General features: G+C 36.1%; 2 protein-coding genes and 1 pseudogene across 2 annotated transcripts; 1 reads left to right on the top strand and 2 right to left on the bottom strand.

Moving 5' to 3' along the window:
• Positions 1 to 2,460: 2,460 nt before the first annotated feature.
• On the bottom strand, positions 2,461 to 3,989 carry LOC117623004 (annotated as a pseudogene).
• Positions 3,990 to 5,135: 1,146 nt separating this feature from the next.
• Positions 5,136 to 8,918, bottom strand: LOC117621697 (probable leucine-rich repeat receptor-like protein kinase At1g35710). Its single transcript, XM_034352254.1, has 2 exons — positions 5,837 to 8,918; positions 5,136 to 5,643 (listed from the first exon to the last, which is right to left on the bottom strand). The coding sequence occupies exons 1-2, from the start codon at positions 8,916 to 8,918 to the stop codon at positions 5,243 to 5,245; spliced, it is 3,483 nt and encodes a 1,160-aa protein (XP_034208145.1). The 3' UTR covers positions 5,136 to 5,242.
• A 323-nt stretch (positions 8,919 to 9,241) lies between these two features.
• Positions 9,242 to 15,291, top strand: LOC117622630 (sec1 family domain-containing protein MIP3). The gene is made up of 7 exons (XM_034353373.1): positions 9,242 to 9,470; positions 11,161 to 11,304; positions 11,943 to 12,092; positions 12,217 to 12,726; positions 13,232 to 14,791; positions 14,865 to 14,933; positions 15,080 to 15,291. Exons 1-7 carry the CDS (start codon positions 9,423 to 9,425, stop codon positions 15,206 to 15,208), a joined length of 2,610 nt encoding a protein of 869 aa, XP_034209264.1. The 5' UTR covers positions 9,242 to 9,422; the 3' UTR covers positions 15,209 to 15,291.
• The last annotated feature ends 4,965 nt before the right edge of the window (positions 15,292 to 20,256 follow it).

Here is a 20,256-nt window from a genome sequence, read left to right as displayed (position 1 = left end):
AGCGTGTTCCTTGTGCTCTTGATTAAGATATTGTTTGTGTAGATCTGCAAGGGAGCATAATGATATGTCATAAAATCCAAGTCTCATGATTTTATTATGTGGCCTATTCTCTTTTCCACAATAAAATCCAAGTCTTCAAAGTTCAAGACTTGGAAAGGTCTTTTCAAAGTTTTTTCAGTTTCTTAATTGGAGACTGTTTGGGAAGACTTTTGGGGTTTTCACACCCTTGAGTCAAGAGTCTTCGTCTCTTTGGAAATTTTGCATTTTGTGTTGGAACTAAATGGAATGAAATTGACAGAAGTGAGAGCTTGATTGGATGTTATTGGTGGATCGTCGTATGCGCTTGACAGAGGTTGACAGAAGGTCAAAGAGACCTGGGAGTGGCTGTCACTTCACCTGGGTCGTTGTGGCCCTACATATATTTCAAAACAAAAGAATTAGTTTTACAGAATGTGGGTTGGATATTTATGCGATTTTACAAGGAGTGACGAGTAAAGAACAGTGAAGATTCTTTGGCAAAACATAAAAAACAGATCAGTGAAAAGTTATGGTTGAAGAACCCAAACTCACAAACTTGTGGCATTGGACAATGAAATTATTGTTTCATTTTTTCTTTCCCTCTCACAAGGAAAAACATTTCTAAGTAACAACTGTTTGGGGTTTTCACACTAAGTCTTTGTCCCTTTTCTTTAAAGTTGGAATTGCAACTTTTGCATTTTCTCAAAGCATGATTAACACTGAAAGTGCCCTAGCCAGACAGAGGAAATGGTATAGTCCTATCACGACTAGAACATTTCAAACAAAACATGCTTCTTGCTTTGCTTTAGTGGAAAAGTTCATCCACTCCAGCTGTCCCCAACAAATCCGAAGAGGATCCATGCCATTCATTTCCATCCTTTTTTTTCTTCTTTCTTTCTTACCCAAATCATCACGTCAAGAATAAGTTTCAAAGTAATGATAGTTGTATACATTTTAGTCCCATTTCCTAAATTTTGATGGGTGCATTTTTGCTCACAACTTTAACTCAAATATGTATCATCACTACACTTTTCAACACTTGACATGTGTCTATGGCTATAATCATGGTTCCACAAATACAAATCAAAGAGTTAACTATGGTTATGCTCATGGATGCATATCAAGTGTTGAGAATGGTGGTTAGGATACACCTTGAGTTAAAATGATAAGCAAAAATATTTCCAAATTTTGATAACATTTGTAACATTCTAAATTTTTATTCTTTTTTTTGTGTGGTCAATTTCTAAATTTTGATTCAAGCGCTTTGACTTTCACGTACTGTTTGTGTCATAATCTGCACTTTTATCCAGGTTTAGTCCCTGATGAATTTATTATGAGCTAACTTGTGGCTTATATGACCTGATTTCATGAGCATTCCACAAGTGATTAGCCTAAAATCTTGGATGTGTTTTAAACCCTATACCCTTCAAAGTAATGATAGTTGTATACATTTTACTCCAATTTCCTACTCAAAATTTTGATTTAACATTTGTCACATTCTAAGGGCCTGTTTGATAACCATTTTAGCTTTCAATTTTTATTTGTAAAAAAATTAAAAATATGAAACTCGTTTGGTAATTGTTTTCAATTTTCAAACAAAAGATGAATTGAAAATTGTTTATAAGTTGTTTGATAATTGTTTTCAATTTTCAGTTTTATGTGAACTTGGAAATGAAATTTTCTTGGAGTCAAATTGTGAATTTGAGGTTCTAACATGAAAATGCATGTTGTACAAAGAGTCCGTAGCATTTTTTGCTGAATTTTTTGGAGTTTAGGATGAATTTTTATTGAATTTCGAGGCTCAGACTGGGTCCGGGCTGAATGCAAGAGTTGATCGGTCCTGAGGGTCGGACTAGAGGGTTTAAATGATTTTTTCAGAGCTAGTTTCACAACAAACAAAATAAGAAAATCAAAAAGAAAAAGAAAAAAGAGGAGTTGAAAGTTCATCACTACAATATATTTTATTAGACAGGATCATTTTATTTTTGTGTCATGCTCAGATAAGGTACTCAAAGTACCATTCAGAGCATAGATCAGTTGCTCAAGTGTGATGTTGGGATCTAATCCTATGAATTCTCTGATACTAAAAATGCAGGAAGACACTATAAAAGCAAAGGAAAAAAAAATACGACAGTTAGGATTGGAACCTAATACTGCAAAACCTGCTGCATATCCTTATTTTATTTTTCATTCTTCACTTTCATAAATCTCTCTTAGGTTCAAACAAAAATGGCTTTCAAAAGAGGAGAGTTATAAGCTAACCTTGATGAAGTCGAGGGTAACTGCTGCATCGGAACTCTACTTCATTTCCACTAACTCATTTGCTACAAGCATATCCTTTGTCTACATCATCACCACCTAATGCTTAGATTCATAATGTAGAAAAAGAAAAAAAAATGAAGACTCCCTATTTGTGACCATTATACATTTGGTCACTAAGAAATTGGTCACTACTGACCTTTTTTCTTGTAGTGAACATTTACAAGTACAAACATCTAACAAAAATTAGAATAAGGCAGACACAAATGAAGTGAAATACAGCGAACGCAGCATATATTCTAATCAGGTAGTGAAACCATCAAGAGCAAGCAATTCACCAAATGTTGTCATATGCAATGGCTTTGACAAATGCAGCCTCTGAGTTGATGAAAGGAGCTGAGAAACTTTCTCCATCGTTGGACGACACTGTGGACTGGGATTCAAGGATGCAAATGCTATCTTCACAAGAGACACCACCTCCTCTGCTTCTCGTTTTGAGGGTGGCGAGATGCATTGGTCCAGAACGTCCAAAATTGACATCTCCGGGGCAGGTGATGTAGATGAGGATGACGGTGATGCCCCAGATGATAAAGATGAGAAAACATCTCCTGGATGTCTTCCTATAATTATTTCCAGTGTGACAACTCCAAAGCTATAACCATCGCACGTTTCGGTCACTTCCATTGTATATGCAAGCTCTGTTCAAAAATAGCTCACACAAGAAATTGTATCATGCATAAATCGTACACACCAAGTACAAAAGACAGAGATTTCAGTGGTCAAAACATTACCTGGTGCCGTGTGGCCTTAAGTACCTACAGTGACAGTCCAATTAGTTGACTCCGGATTTTTAAATTTGGCAGTTCCAAAATCTGAAACACAGGCCTCATATTCAGAATCCAGCAAAACATTCTTGCTTGATATGTCACGATGTACAATTGGTGGCAAGCAATTGTGGTGCATGTCGGACAAGGCATTAGCTAAATCTTTAACAATATTCACCCTTTTACTCCACCCTAGTTCTTTAGCTTCATGATCATTGCTCAGCGTTGTGGCCAAGCTACCTCTTTCGAGATACTCATACACCAAAAACGAGTGTCAGTGATGTAAACAGAAACCATAAAGCTTCATTATGTTTCTGTGTCGTATCTCAGTTAGTGCTCTTATTTCATTGAAGAATTCCTTCTGAAAATTATTCTTGCCATTGTGGAGAAGATGGAGTTTCTTCACGGCTACCATGTTGCCAGTGAAATATGGAATCAAAATCTAGAATTGAAAAAGAAATTTATTCTCGCTGTTGTGGACAAATTTGCTCTGTGTACACTTCCATGTCCTCCCGTCCCAACGCAATATATGGAATCAAAATCTTCTGTCGCCCTTATGATTTCCTCATACATTGTTTTTCCATCAAAATCTAGAATTGAAAAAGAAATTTCTTCAAGCATGTCATCGTTTTGTTCCAGAGTTTGATTTTTCTTTCTTCTTGCTATCAGAAAAGCAAACATGAAGAAAGCAAGTAGAAGTACAAGTGCTCCGAGAAGAGGGAACAAGATTACAAATATGACTTTACGGTCCTTTTTGGAGTTATGTTTGCAGGATTTCTGAGCTTCAATGTTGCCGCACAGTCCTTTGTTCACCTGCAATGCTTCCGAAAGAGCATTCCAAAATCCACTGCTGTTGGGCGGGGGACCCTCCAAGTCATTGTAGGATATGTCAACATACGACAACCCATTCATGCCTTCAAAACTCGTTGGAGTAAAGCCAGAAAGATTATTGTGGGAAAGGTTGAGCATCTCCAAACTCTCCGTGTTGCTTATTTCTGAATGTATCTTACCTTCAAGCAAGTTATGACTTAAACAATATTCATAATTTTTAGAGATATTTAGTGATATACCCATTTCTAGCACTAATATTATAAATAAACCCTACACAATTGAATTCCTATAAACAAACCCAAAAAAAACCAAAAAATGATAGCTAGCCTTATTGAATTTAATATTGATTATTAAATTACTTTGATGCCCTATTGAGTGCTTTGGGTATTTTTATGAGATTTTGGGGTTGGGCTTGTTTTAAGAAATTGATGGCAGTTTTGTAATTTATAAGAAGTTAAAAGCTTTTTTGTTATGTTGTAAATGGGCTTTGGGTGTGTTTCTAAAGTCCATTTTATATAGGGTATTTTTATAATTTGGACCCCCATATTGGGTATAATAGTAAATCTCCCTAATTTTTATGCTTTCAACAATATTCATTTTTCCAGACTTGAAAAGTCTCTGCAATATCTTATATATTTTCAGAACTACTTTCACAACAAAATAAAAAAAAAGAAGAAGAAAGCAATTGGTAACAGCCTAGCATTTTTCAAGATTTTGATGATCAACAGATGATCAAAATTCCAAGAGTATACCAAGCGAAAGCTGACTTTGCATATATAGGAATAAGAATGTGAATCTGTTCGTTGCTTTTATTGTGACATTGCACTTGTGAGAAACACTACTTTCAGTTTTCTGAGAGGAACACCATTGTTGTATTGTCTTGTTCATTGTTAATTTTGGTTGGTGTCAATTTTGAGCCTTGAGGGGTCGTTCTTCTCTTCTGGGATATAGACAATTTGGTATTTTGTCTGAGGTTAAAGCCAGATAAATATCTGATTTTCCTATAATTACCGCTCTTCAAACATAAAATTGAACTGACAAAGTGATTATAAATATTAACTTATGCTGTTACACCTTTTTTTCCTTCCTTCAAAATAATGAGTGGCAAAAAAGTAGGCTTCAAATACATTGCTACAAGGAAACATCTAAGAAGGTTAGAAGAAAACACTCAGAGGGTAAACACAGAGTTAATACGGTGTTTATTCAAATTAATCAATCAAATAATGTCAAAGAAATTATAAAGGCATGATAGGCGGATGAGCATGACGAGTGGTGATGGAGATAATTGAAAGCATTTAACCTATAGAAACTTACCCTCGGGTTGTAAAACCATCGAGAGCAAGCAATTCACCACATGTTATCATATGCACTGACTTAGACAAATGCAGCCTCTGAGTTGAGAGGTGTTGAGAAACTTGTTTCATTGTTGGACGAGATGGAGGACTGGGATTCAAGCATGCAAAAGCTATCTGCACTAGAGAGACCACTTCCCCTGCTTCTTGATGTGTAGGAGGGGAAATGCGCTGGTCCAAAATATCCTCCATTGGCATTTGATGTGCAGGTAATGCAGATGATGAAGATGACAACAAAGACACAGATGATAAAGATGACAACAGATCTCCTGGATGCCTTCCCATAATCAGTTCCAATGTTACTACTCCGAAGCTATACACGTCGCATTTATCATTCACTTCCATTGTATAAGCAAGCTCTGCTTAGAAAATCTCATAGCAGTGGCATTATTAGTATATCAGAAATTTGCTACCAGGTTCAATACTTTTTACTTTAATTACAACGGTACAGTTCAAATGTTCTGTTCGATTCTAACAAGTTGGGTTTAACCATGCATGAAAAAGAATCAGTGATAAGTGTTCAAATGAGAGAAAAAATGTTTCAAAAATTACCTGGTGCTATATATCCATACGTGCCTGCAAGAGCACTCCAATTAGTTGAGTCTGGATTTAAAAACTTGGCAGTGCCAAAATCTGAAACACAGGCCTCATATTCAAAATCCAGCAAAACATTCTTGCTTGATATGTCACGATGTACAATTGGTGGCAAGCAATCGTGGTGCATGTAGGACAAGGCATTAGCTAAACCTTTAACAATATTCACCCTTTTACTCCACCCCAGTTCTTTAGCTTCATGATCATTGCTCAGCGTTGTGGCCAAGCTACCCCTTTCGAGATACTCATACACCAAAAATGAATGTCGTTTATGTGAACAGAAACCATAAAGCTTCATAATGTTCCGGTGTCGTATCTCAGTTAGTGCTCTTATTTCATTGAAGAATTCCTTCTGAAAATTATTCTCACCATTGTGGAGAAGATGGAGTTTCTTCACAGCTACCATGTTGCCAGATGACAAATTTGCTCTGTATACACTTCCATGTCCTCCCGTCCCAATGCAATATATGGAATCAAAATCTTCTGTCACCCTTATGATTTCCTCATACATTGTTTTTCCATCAAAATCTAGAATTGAAAAAGAAATTTCTTCAAGCATGTCATCATTTTGTTCCAGAGTTTGATTTTTCTTTCTTCTTGCTATCAGAAAAGCAAACATGAAGAAAACAAGTAGAAGTACAAGTGCTCCGAGAAGAGGGAACAAGATTAAAAATATGACTTTACGGTCCTTTTTGGAGTTATGTTTGCAGGATTTCAGAGCTCCAATGTCGCCGCACAGTCCTTTGTTCCCCTGCAATGCTTCCGGAAGAGCATTCCGAAATGCACTGTTGTTGGGCAGGGGACCCTCCAAGTCATTGTAGGATATGTCAACATACGACAACCCTTTCATGTCTTCAAAACTCGTTGGAATAAAGCCAGAAAGATTATTGTGGGAAAGGTTGAGCATCTCCAAACTCTCCATGTTGCTTATATCTGAAGGTATCTTACCTTCAAGCAAGTTATGACTTAAATCTAGTTGGGACAAGTGTACTAGCTTTCCCAACTGAAAAGGAATTCCTTGACTAAACTTGTTGTTACTCAAATTCAGGTAGTGTAATCTGTACAAGTCACTTATAGTGCTAGGTATTGACCCATTGAACTTGTTTGTGGATAGGTCAAGATGTTCGAGATCAATCAGTGATCCGAATTCGGAAGGTATACGACCTGAAAGTTGGTTCCCCTGCAACATTAGCTTCACCAAAGAAGTCAGTCTCCAAAATTCTTTTGGGATCATCCCAACTAAACTATTTGAAGAAATATCAAGTTGATGAATTTGGGTTGCATTGCCAATCTCAGGTGGTATACTACCGGTAAGGTTGTTTCCTGCAATTAGTAGGGTTGTTAATTGTGCACATTGTCCCCATTTGTGTGAGATTTCACCATTTAAGTTATTATGGCTTAGATCCATAGATTGAAGATTCGGATAAACACCAAGGTCTTCAGATATATTGCCTGTCAATTGGTTCCAACTAAGGCGGACAAAGGATAAGGTGGTGCAGGCTTTTAAGCTTTTGGGGATTGGGCCAACAAAATGGTTGTTGTTTGCTGTAAATTCTGTGAGTGATCCACCTTGGCAAATATTTTGGGGCAAATAACCAGAAAACTGGTTAGTATCTAAATACAACAGAGTCAACTTCACTAGATTTTCTATCTCTTGGGGGACTGAGCCAGAGAGTTGGTTGTCACGGAGGGATAAGACTTCCAAGTTTCTCAAACCACCAAATGAAGTGGGAACTGAACCGTTGAGTTGATTCTGGCTCAAGTCTAGATCCACCATAGATTTCAATTTCCCAATCTCTTTAGGAATAGCCCCAGAAAGTTTATTTCCAAACAGATTGACATGTGTAAGATTTCTCATATCACCAATCCATGCTGGGATTGAACCAGAAAGATTGTTCCTGTAAAGGAATAATTCTACTAGAGACTTCAAGTTTCCCATTTCTGAAGGTATGATACCAGAAAGTTGACAGTCGAACAAGTATAGCACTTTTAGCTTTCTTAAGTTACCAAAAATTGGAGGGATAGGACCTGTTAAGTAGTTTTTGCTCAAGTGTACATCCACAACAGATTTCAGGTTCCCTATCTCTTTAGGAATTGCACCAGAAAGCTTATTTTCGTCGAGAAAGAGACGGGTAAGGTTTGCCAGATAACCTAAATGTGTTGGGATTGAACCAGAAAGATTGTTTCTGTATAAGAGTAATTCCATTAGAGACTTCAAATTTCCTATTTCTGAAGGGATAGGACCAGAAAGTTGATTGTTGAACAAATGCAACATGGTCAGCTTTTTTAAGTTTCCAAAAGTTTGAGGAATAGGACCGGTGAAATTGTTGGTGTCCATGTAGAGTTCAACCAAATTAGAAAGATTTCCAAGTTCTGGAGGAATGGAACCAGAAAGATGATTGTCGAAAAGATGCAGAGAAGTCAGGTAACTCATACTACCCAGAGAAGCAGGAACTGAGCCCTCTAAATTATTGGTGGACATGGCAAGTTCATTAAGAAAGTTAAGCTGACCAAGTTCTTGAGGAATTGAGCCATTTAACTTATTTTCATGTAGTTTCAGGAACTTAAGATTTGTAAGGAGACCGATTTCTGATGGGATTTTCCCAGAAAACTGATTAGAAGAGAGATCAAGGTGAATGAGTTTGGAGAGGGAACTGATTTGAGGTGGGATGAAACCCAAGAATTTATTGATGCTGAGGTCAAGATATTCAAGATTAGGGAAAGACGAGAAAGCGAATTCGTGTAACGTACCTTGTAAAACAGAATTGGTAAGGTTTATCCTGTTAACACTTCCAGCTGTGTTGCATGAAATACCAGTCCACATATTGCACGGATTGCCAGAAGAGTTGGTGGAATTGACATTACTGGGAGGGTAAGTCCATGAGGTTAGATTTTGGAGGTGGGTTTGATTTTGGAAGGTGGCTTTCCATTTGAGGAGAGCCTCTGCTTCATCAGAACCAGAGGCAACAAGCTGAACATACAAGAAGATAAGACAATAATCTAGAGAGCTTAGTTTATCATAGCAAGTTAAAAATCTCATGGTTTTTTCTTAATTTCAGGGCTTTTTGTTTTACATTGATGCATCACAGACTTGGAAACTCTCCCCCTCTTATTGATTTATTTTCAGACACTTTTAGTCAAAGTCTTTGTTTCTTATTTTCAAATTTGAATGTAGACAAATAATGCATCCTCTCCTTGGAATTAATAAAAATTGCACATGTGAGGAGATACCGACTTACCTGCTACGTGTACAATTTCAAACCAAGCAAAATTATATAAAGAAATCATAGTCTTCAAATCAATTTATTATTATTTCATTTGTGTTAGGGGCAAAAAAGGGAGTTTAGGACGGGGGTGGTTTCAGCAGTTGGGTGGGTGTACATAGAATTCCCATTTTCCGTTTAATTAATTTAAACAAAAATTTAAACAAAAACCAACTGCAAACAGAGGAGAACGGGAATTACAGTGCAAATCCATGGAACCAAAGGAAGCCTGAGAAGTCTTGTTCTGCTGATTTTCTGCTTATTTATAAACTGAAGCAAACATGGCTTTGGTTGATGTCACCAAATCTTGCCTCGATTCCATTAGCCAGGTAATGCTTTTTATTTATTTATGAGTTTTCAATTGAATGATGTTGGTTTTATGAATTTTGATACGAAATGGATCTATCGCCTGCAAATATATGCTGTTTAGGGTTTACTTTTTCCTGCGCTTGGAAATAATGAGTTTGCAAATTACTGCATTGATCAGTCTGAAACCGAGTTTTTCAACTGCAGTTTAGTTATCTGAGCCTAACTGGGATTTCTTTTTATAGAAATTAAGGATTGCAGCTTGAATTTAGGGTTGCAAATCCTAAATTTTGGCTGAATTATTGGGTGTTTTATAAAAACAGTGTTCATCCTCTCTAGTTGTTAAAATCCTAGTCCTTCACCAATCTGCTGATTTTTCAATATGACTTATTAGTGATATTTATTTGAGAATACAAAATTACAAATGCTCACGTTGATACTCGATTTCTTATATGAAAATCCTTGTAAAAAATGACATCTTGAAAATTAAATGAAAAATTGGCCGGGAGTAGGTTGGATTCTGCTATCTTAAACCCATTTGAATCCATACATTGCACACTCCCCAATTTATTCTCTCAAACCCTAGTGCCGCACCCTCTCTCTCAAACCCTCAGTCTTTCAACGCAGCAAAGGGGGAGGTGGTCACTACCTCTCCTCCCCCTCCCCCCCCCATACCCCTTTCAATTTCCATTTTCCATCTTCCATCTTCCTTTTCATTCCATCGATGTTATCATCCATATTCCTCTTCATTCCATCTCTGTTATCTTCCTTTCTTTTTATTTTTAATTTCCCAGCTCCCTTTAAATTCCTCCCTCCTTATATGGCTTCTTCAAGGACTCTATCTCCCTCTTGGATCTATCGACCCCATGGGCTGCAGCAACTAATCCAAAACACGGTTTTTCGTGTCCCCTTCGGAAGATGTGTAGAGCTTGCTTGCACCACCTCCTTCCATTCTTGTGTTGTTACCACCTCCTTCCTTGCTTAGGAGGTTGGTTTCTTTGCCTTTGGGAAGTGTTTTCCCAGGTTTGTTCTTGGATTGGCTGTTGTTTCCCTCTTGGGGCTTTGATGGTTTCGTTTTTGTAGGAGTTGTTGAGTCTTTGATGGCCGGTTTATGTATTGCGAGGGATTTTCAGATTTGTAGTCTTTGTATTTGTTTTGTGTGTTTTGGTGTGTTTGCAGTTCTTTCACTCATCATTAGTCCTCGTGGCGATGCCTCGGTCTTCAAGGAAGCAGCGGCAGCGGTACTTTGGCATTTGGTGGTGTTTCTGCTTTTGATTGGCTCTGGCTTTATGCCAGTTTTGTACTCTGACTTTATGTCAGTTTTGGGCTCTGGCTTTATGGCAGTTGTAGACTTTATGCCTGTTTGAGTTTTATTTCTAGTGGGCTTTTACTGTTGCATTTGTTTGGATTTATTTTTATGGGTTCCACTATCTTGTTATTGGCATTGCCTTTCTATCAAAGAAACTTGATTCCGACCAAAAAAAAAATCCATTTGAATCCTTCCTCTATATAGAATCATACTTGAGTTTTAGATAACAGGGGCGCTATGGAATTAGTTTAAGGCCAATATAACTGCAATGTGCGATTTGAGCTGCATATGTTTGCGATTTTTAATTAATTGTTCTGTAACAACAAGACATGTTAATATTCAGTTGAAATTATTATGTATATTTGCCTTATGAGACTATTCATTTCTTCATCTTCTCTTTTTAGATATCGGAGCACATTGAAGGTTCTGTTCTTTACTTAGATGCTGGGTCTACACAGAGTTTCCAATTCATGGGAGCATTTCCTTTGTTACTGAACCATGGAGTCCGTGCTGTTTGTAGTTTGGAAAACATGTGTTCTCTTGATACGGTAAATTGGTTTTTTCAGGCATAATTTGAGCTATGTTGTTTCATTCATCTTGTAAAACGTGGAAACAACATTCACATTCTTTTTGGACAGAGAGACCATGTTACATAACAAGTGTAGTAAATTATCTTTTTTTGTTTTTTGAAGTAAAAAACTTTCTTTTGATGGTCATGGTATGCCAATTTTTGGCCTCCGTTTGTTTCATGTAAAATCTCTGTATTGATGGAAACTATATTCTATGTCTTCTTGGAAATTATTCCGTATGTCGATTCATGAAGTAAAATGGAGAACTTTATACTTCCCTTTTTATTTAACTTCAATTACTGTGAAGCTGTTGATTAAAATTTCATTCTTGTTTACTATGTCGAGCCCCCTTAATGTAGTCATTGAGAAAATAATATTATTCCATTAGATGTCTCGGCCTTGCTGCAGCTATACCAGTCACCCAACAGTAGTGCAACCAGAATGATTGAGCAAAAACAAAAAGAATAGTATGTCATGTATATAATTTCCATGATGCACCAAACTTCTTGTCCTCCTTTTGTTATAATATGCTTCTAGGACGTAGATGAACATTCTATTTAATTCTGTATCTATGATTCCTTTTTTTCTTCAACTGTTTGTATCCCTTCTTTTTCTAGGTGGTTGATTGGAATGCAAATTCTGATCCTGGAAGGAAAGTCGTGGTGATCACATCTCGTCTACTAAGTGATGCACATCGATATATTTTACGTTGTCTGAGCACACATCAAGCTGTCCGTTGTTGTACTGTATTCACGTCTATTTCAGAGGTGCTTCTTTGGAGTTACTGCTTTTGGATGGAGTTTATAATGTTCCCTTTTTTCATCTTATAATCAATTTTGCTCTTGCTATGCATGTTGCTGTATGTCTTATTGAATGCTTTACTGATTGCAGGTAGCTCATTCAGCATATGCTGATTCACCTCTGGGGACAGATGCATTTCATGAATATGAATCCTTGCTTGTCCAAGATTATGAGGAGCTTGTCAGGAAGGGTAAGGAAAATTCTAGACAGACAGAAGGTAGCAATTTAAAGGATGAGATAAAGTTGGAAGATGAAGGATGGTCACGACTTGCGTCCAGTGAAGAGGACCTATCTCGGCCCGAAGCTAGTTCAAGAGCAAGAGATTTCATTGAAGAGAATCTGATAGCTGATACAGAAGATGTAGGGAAAAAACTGATTGTTTCTGTGCATCACTTCCCCATGATTTTGTGTCCTTTTTCACCAAGAGTCTTTGTTTTACCTTCAGAGGGATCAGTTGGTGAAGCATACTTATCAGTTGAACATGAAGATGCTCTTAGCCCTGGATTGCCTCCCTTAAGTACTGGATTGCCTTCTGATGGTGATGATATTCCTCCTGGGGCAATTCTTACAGCAAATTTTCTTTACCATCTTGCTGCAAAGGTGCTACACATACTACCCTTTCCCCATATTCAATTTTAGTTTATTTCCTTCATTTCTTAAGTTTCTACATATTTGATTGTCTTCCAAAGTCTAGATTGCACTTATATTACCAAAGAGTTAAATGATAGCTTACAGCTTACAAGGTTGTAAATATTGAACCATCCAAAACCCTTGTATTAATGTAATCTAAGAATATAGAAACTTCAATTAGCCAAAATTTCTGGATGGTCATTTTCCATGATATAGATATCATTTTAAATGCCAACAATGATTGTTACCAAAACCTGCAGTTCTATATCTTTTGAAAGTGTATTTCGTCTGTGTAGTATTGTAATAGCAACATGTGAAGTATATAAAGTAAAAACAAAACAATACAAAACAGGTTGACAATTAGCGCTGTTTTGTTTTATTGTGTGTGTACCCCAAAGGTTAATTTGATATGGTGTCTCTGCAGATTGCTTTAGTTGTTTACCCTGACTGTGGTTCGTTTCACTTAATTATGCAGATGGACTTGAAAATGGAAATATTTTCACTTGGTGATCTCTCAAAAACTGTGGGGAAAGTTATGACAGACATGTCAAGTCTTTATGATGTAGGTCGCCGTAAACGATCAGCAGGGCTATTACTCGTTGACCGTACACTTGATCTTCTTACTCCATGCTGTCATGGAGATTCACTTGTTGATTGTATGTTTTCATCCTTGCCCCGTAGGGAAAAAGCAACATCCTTTACCCACCTAAAAAGCTCACAGACCCAACTCAAGCATAGCCCTTCTAACCTGGAACGGGCTTCTCTTGATGTTCAGATACCGCTTGCCAAAATTCTAAGGGAAGAAGATTACAATACAGATCACTTTCGCCTTTTAGAAAACATTGAAGCTTTTCTATGTGGGTTGGATTCTGGAAACTCTGCTTCTCAAGTTTTAGATTTGATTAATCTAAAGAACAAAATTCATAATGAGAAGCCCCTTCAGTTCGAAAATGAGGTTTTTAGTGGGTCTTTTGTTTCAACTGAAAATTTTCGGGGAACACCATACTTGGAGGCTATACTAGATAGGAGAACAAAAGATGGGACCATTCTTGTGAAGAAGTGGCTTCAAGAAGCTCTTCGCCGCGAAAAAATAACTGTGAATGTGAAATCACGTCCTGGATTTGCTACAAAATCAGAGTTGCAACCCATGGTCAAAGCACTGGCTAAAACCCAGTCATCTTTACTAAGAAACAAAGGAATTATTCAATTAGCAGCAGCTGCACTGGTTGCCGTTGACGAATGTAATTCGGCCAGATGGGAAGCATTTATCAGTGCAGAGAAACTTTTAAATGTTGTAAGTGCTGGAGAAACAAGCCAGAGTCTTGCTGCTCAAATTGGTGATCTTATCCATAAGAGTGCTTTGGTGGGATTGCATGGACAGAAGAATGGAAAATTGGAGGCGTCACAAGGGTTGCTTTCTTTTCAGGATGCTTTGCTCCTTATGATTTCTGGATATATATTGGCTGGTGAGAATTTCCCAACATCTGGTTCTGAGGGCCCTTTCTCTTGGCAAGAGGAGCAATTGTTGAAGGATTCTATTGTTGAAGCAATTTTGGAAAACCCATCAATAGCAAAACTGAAGTTTCTTCATGGTCTAATGGATGAGATTGAGACCAACTTTAGAAATATTAAATCAGAGGAAAGTAAAGAAACGTCTTCAGATCAAATAGACATTGATGATTTTGATGACGATGAGTGGGGTAAATGGGGTGATGAAGATGTTGACAATAAAGATGACAGTAAAGAGCAAGTGTATGGTGACATGCAACTGAAGTTGGAGCTGCGTGACAGGGTCGATAGCCTGTTCAAATTCCTTCACAAGCTATCCAGTTTGAAGAGTCGGAACATACCATTGAAGGATGGGGCATTCTCTGCTGAAAATAATTTCAGTGGAGATCCATATGCAAGTAGAGGACTACTTTATAAGCTTCTAACAAGGATTTTGAGCAAGAATGACGTACCTGGTTTGGAGTATCACTCTTCTACTGTTGGGCAGCTTTTTAAAAGTGGGTTCAGAAGATTTGGCCTTGGGCAGGTGAGTTGCAGTTTCCAGATTTTGGTTCAGTAGCCCCATATATACTTAATAACCTTTTTCTGATTTTCTTCAGGCAAAACCAAGTTTAGCTGACCAAGATATCATCCTGGTTTTTGTTATTGGAGGAATCAATGGTGTCGAGGTCTGTATTTCTTAAACTATTTTACCTGGTTTGTTTTTTTTCTTCGGTTCTTTCCGTCATATTTTAGCGTGTGCACATGAAAACTTAGTGTATTAGTTCCTTGAAAAGAAGCATGACCCTGGTTTTTTTTTTTTGCGTGAAACAAGGTTCGTGAAGCTCAAGAGGCATTATCTGAAAGCGGAAGACCGGATATCGAATTGATTCTTGGTGGAACAACTCTCCTAACTCCTGACGACATGCTTGACTTATTGCTGGGGAAGTCTAGCTATTTCTGATTGTTTAGTCTGAAGAACGATTGGGAGAGTAAAATATGTGAATCTGAAAGATTGTTGGGTTAATATTTCATCAGCAATATATATATATATATATATATATATATATATATATATCTTTTTCCCCCCCTCGGAATTACTGAATACTGAGCTATTATGCATTCTGCCTTACGCGCATGTTTGGGGAAAGCTAAATGGAAGTACATCGAAATATCATTAAAAAGAAAAGAAAAATGAATACAAATTGATAGAAAATATTTTCCAGCTGAATTCATAAATTGGGAACACTCTGAAATTAGATATGAAGAATGAAACTTTTGCTTGTTTATTTTTTAAAGTAACCAAATTTTGGATGTTTTAAAGACTTTTAGCCCTCTTCTTTTGTTAATTTTAATTTAAACCACTTGAGAGAGTTTGGAGCACGACGTTATATTTTAAAATTTTGAAAAACGAGGTTAAAATTCTTTACTATATTAAAATAAATTGTAGCAATAATCCTTTAACTAAAATTCAAGTAGCATTTTAATTCCTCAAAACAGTTTTTAGATTTAGCAGTCCTAATCCTGAAATTTGGTTTGTTTATCAGTTTCGTCAATTTCATCTCACATGTTTAAAATGTTATAAATAAATAACATATACCAATGAAGTGTTAGTTGGATTGGCACAAAAAACCCGTCATGTGTATGAGTTTTCCCTCCTCCCCTTCCTAATTTTGGCAAACAAAAAGCAAAACAAAAAAAGAAATGAATAACATATTGTAATAAAAAAATATTGACATCAAATACAATTTGAAAATAAAAATTAAGAAGAAAAAAAGATAAAACTTTTGCCCAAAACCCCTAAATTTAACATTAATTTTGGTACCATTTACAAAATAGTACTTTGTTTTGTTTTTGTTTTTTCGGGAATCTAGTGAAAAACTCAAAAGAAGCAACCTACTGTCAAACAAACCCAAAATATTTTTGTTCACCCGTTTTAGATTTGTTCCTGTGAAGGTAAGGTAAAGTTCTCCATTGTCTCGAAAACTATTGATTGGTCAACAAGTCAACTTTCTTGTGTGCGAGCGTGCCACTACTAGCAATGAAAATCCTAGCAGACTTCTTAAAAATAGATAACTTGTGGCCCAAGTTACTGATTTCTAAACAAGCGATTGTGGATTTGGGTGAGGAATATCTCCCAAGTAAGTTCTTTTCTTGCCTCAGACTGGTGAGGACTTCGTAATTTTTCACAGTACAAAACTAGTAGTTTTGGCCATAATAAATTATAAGAAAGTGAACTGTTTTCAGGCAGAATTGTCTTTTACAAAGCTCAAAAAGGGAAGACCAACTCTCAAAAAGACAAAAAAGCGTTGGACTTCAATTTCTGCCTGGATAAATGCTTCTTATTCGGGCTAGACTAGGTATGTCTATGCTGGACTGGACTTTCAACACCTTCAACTATCAAGTTTCAGCTGTAAATCGATACCAACGTTCGAGTTTGGCAGAGCTTTAATCTATTTCAGGCCTTGGAAGGCTTTTTGAACGGGTAGAATTAGAACCTCTTCAGTCTAGAAGGGGCAGAAGTGGCTAGATTTGATGATTACTGAGCTGGAACTGCACTGCAGTACATGTTCTGCTTGATCAAGGCTCTCCATAAATTTGTTGAGGTTTTCATATTTATAAAAACCTGAACTCTACTTGATTTGGCTTAAGCTGAACCAAATTTGTAACGAGAGAGATCTCGCTTTGTATGACTATTTCTCTGAAACTGAACTGACTCTAGAGATTCTGAATTCTAGCTAACTTGTTTGTTGTGGCTCAATGAGCTTTGGTTGCTTCAGCATTTTGAAGGCTTTTTGAGATCAAGTGATCATTTTGAGTTTGTCTTTGATTGATTCTTGAGATATTTAGTCAAATACCCATTCTTAGCACTAAAATTATAAATAAACCCTACACTATTTAATTTCTATAAACATACCCCAAAAAAACCCAAAAAATAATAGCTGGCCCTATTGAATTTAATTTTAATTATTAAATTACTTTGATACCCCATTGAGTGTTTTGGGCTGTTTTATGAGGTTTTTGGGTTGAGTTTGTTTTAAGAAATCAATGGCAGTTTTGTAATTTAAAAGAAGTTAAAAGCCTTATTGTTATGTTGTAAATGGGTTTTGGGTGTGTTTCTAAAGTCCATTTCATATAGGGTTTTTTTATAATTTAGGCTCCAATATTGGGTATTATAGTGAATCTCCCTTGATTCTTTTGGTTGTCCCCTGATCTGTTCACCCCCTCTCATATTTATAGAGAATGCTGGAATGTGGGTTTGTAATATTTTAATAATGGGCGGCAAAATTTTCCAAAAGAAAGATCTTTTATTTTTAAATGTAAAGAAAAAAGGAAGTTATCTGTTCTGGCAGAGAAGAACCATCAACAGTCAGTTCTTTATGGTGATCACCTCTCTGTTTTTTGAAAGAAAACCTAATCCCTCTTTTCCCTTTGACTCCTCTTTGTAAGAGTTCAATCTGCCGTGATGGTTAGTTTGATTTTCTAAATGAACAACTCCCTGCACCCTACTTATCTCTTTATAAAATATAGTCTGCTTATCCATTAGAAATGGCACCTGCTCTGGAGCAAAAATTTGTTGTATATAGAAAGGGATTTTGATCTTTTCTCTGTATGTGAAAGACTGGAGAAATCTTCCTGCAAGACTGCCTTCATTAATTCCCTTCAAATTCTCTTGTGACTAGTTAAAATTGTTGACTTTTCAATGTCAGGTAGTCACGTGGGTTTTCTTGAGAATAGGGCTTTGCAGAAAAATCTGCTGATTTGTTCCTAGGCTTCTTTGAGAGTAATGGTGAGGATTTAGAAGCTGGGCCCAATCCAGTTCTTTCTTCTAGATTTCTAACGATCTGCTTGGTGGTCAATTTTGCCATTTTATTTGGCAATTTTACTGTCTTGCTTTGTGTTTTTACAATTCTACCACTTCGTAAAAAAAAACATGGACCTTTGGTGCGGATTGGGCTTTTCTTTTGGAGTCAAGGCCTGGTCTTCTATTTTCCTGTTCCTGGGCTTTTTGTGGGAAGTGAGCTGGCGTGTGAATTCTTTTAGGCCCAAACAATTTTCAAAAAGACATAAAAGCCCCTCATCTTTAGAATCAAAGACATGCAAGTCCTAGGCTAAAAAACACATGTGAAGATTTTGTCTTTATTCCATTGTAGTGAAGCAACATTGTCAGTAATGCAGTGCAGCAGCCTATGCTAAGAAGTTTTGTTTGTTTGTGCATATGTTTGAGTGCCTTTTGTCTTAGTGTGCATGTGAATTTGTTTGATTATGGTGTGCGCATGTGAAGTGTAAGGGGTGCTGTATCAGTTTGCATGTGAAGGTGTGTGTGACAAGTGTGATATGTAAGTTCAGGGAGAGAGAGAAGAAGAGCTCTCCATCCTTAGCCAAGAATAAGGTCGGTTATTGATTTATATAGTTCGAAGCTCCGAAGAGAAAAGTACAATACTAGAAGAAGAAAAAAAATCTGAGTACTTTCTTCTTCAGCTTTCCATAAATAAAACTCTCTTTGTTCATGTACTTTATCTTATTGTACTCTCTTACTTCGACCACTATTAATATCTCCAACCATCATTAATACCCAGTGATAACAATTCCAGCAACAAAAGCAATTAAGTCTTTTTCTCTTTTATTTTTGATTTTCTTAGTAGACTTCTTGTCCAAAATAGGGAAACACTTTCATAATTGTATAATTATCTTGTTAAACTGACGATCAATACTTTATTTGAGCACTTGGTCATATTTCATATTTGCCATAACCATAACTAGATGTCTGTTAAGGAACCTCTGAGTTCTGCTCCATAGCCTTTTAAGTTGATGTCTTTGCAGTTCCATGTTCTAGGCATGGTGTCTAGTTGTTATTTTGGCATTTAGAAACATTGACCGAGAGACCCATTGAAATTTTGGTATCAGGGCTTTAGTTTAGTACCTTAATAATATAATTATAACAATAAAGTACCTTGAGGACAGAAGTCAATCAACGAAACTGATAATATATAAAATAAAATAAAAAACCAATGTTTTATGACCTATTAAAATTTTGTTAATTACTAGAATCCCCAATTAAGAATAGTGAACCCTTTGCATGTTTGGCCCTTGGTGGACACCTATTACAATAAAAGAAAGGTTATAAGAATTAAAAAGACAGAAAGTTGAATACCAAGTAGAACTTAGGAATCTAGAAGAATTAATAAAATCATCTGAAGTAAGTAATTATCCAAGATGAAAATTAGCATAATAAGGAACCAGTATCATTTACAAGTTTCTAAAGAATCCATATAAGCATTTCAAGAGCATTTAAGCATATTAAAGTGAAAAAGGTAGACTTAGATAAATTTTAATTATATGATAGAGTACCTTAATTTAGAAATCCGCAATCAACAAAAAAGAAAATTTAACCTTAGGAAATAATCTCCATAAAAGAAAACGTAGAATATATCCACTTGATAATAGTAAATGGAACTCTTAGGAGAAAAGGAAAAAATAATAATTAGAATAGAAGATATATATACCCTAATGAACAAGAAGCACAAGAATTTCTTAGAAAATATTTTGAAAAATCCCAGAAAAATAAATATCATTTATATCATTTAGTTGTATAGATAAAGAGGTAACACTTAATCTACTTAGTAACAAAGAAATAGACCGTCTTAAAAAATCACACTATCAACAAATCCATATAGGAGCAATTAGGATAGGAATAGCTGGACTAATGAGACCATAATTAGGAACTAAAGCATTTCAACAAGCAACTATAACTACAGTAGAAGTAGATCTTAGCTCACACCTAGCAGTTATATGATGTATTCCTAATTATGTCATGAATATTAGAGAATTTAGTAAACATATTAAAATTAGTATAAGAACAAAAAATTGTAGTATGAAATGTGAATATAAAATTTAAGTATTAGTCTTATACATAGTCTAAAATATTGATAATATCAATGAAATATCGAGGATATTATCGTTTTTTCTGGTCAATGATATTTTAGAACGTATCCATACACATATTGTATA

This window comes from Prunus dulcis, chromosome 3 (assembly GCF_902201215.1).
Source record: "Prunus dulcis chromosome 3, ALMONDv2, whole genome shotgun sequence".
In the NCBI taxonomy this organism is placed as follows: Eukaryota; Viridiplantae; Streptophyta; class Magnoliopsida; order Rosales; family Rosaceae; genus Prunus; species Prunus dulcis.
This window is presented reverse-complemented; position numbering and strand designations above follow the sequence as displayed.

What these genes read in the sequence shown, in the direction of transcription:
- LOC117621697 (XM_034352254.1), bottom strand. Translation starts at nt 8,918, where the DNA reads ATGAGATTTTTAACTTGCTATGATAAACTAAGCTCTCTAGATTATTGT. An exon ending in GTATGGATATATAGCACCAG is followed by an intron (nt 5,644 to 5,836) that starts GTAATTTTTGAA and finishes TTTTCTAAGCAG; the next exon opens with AGCTTGCTTATACAATGGAA.
- LOC117622630 (XM_034353373.1), top strand. Translation starts at nt 9,423, where the DNA reads ATGGCTTTGGTTGATGTCACCAAATCTTGCCTCGATTCCATTAGCCAG. An exon ending in TTTACCATCTTGCTGCAAAG is followed by an intron (nt 12,727 to 13,231) that starts GTGCTACACATA and finishes TTAATTATGCAG; the next exon opens with ATGGACTTGAAAATGGAAAT. An exon ending in GAAGATTTGGCCTTGGGCAG is followed by an intron (nt 14,792 to 14,864) that starts GTGAGTTGCAGT and finishes GATTTTCTTCAG; the next exon opens with GCAAAACCAAGTTTAGCTGA.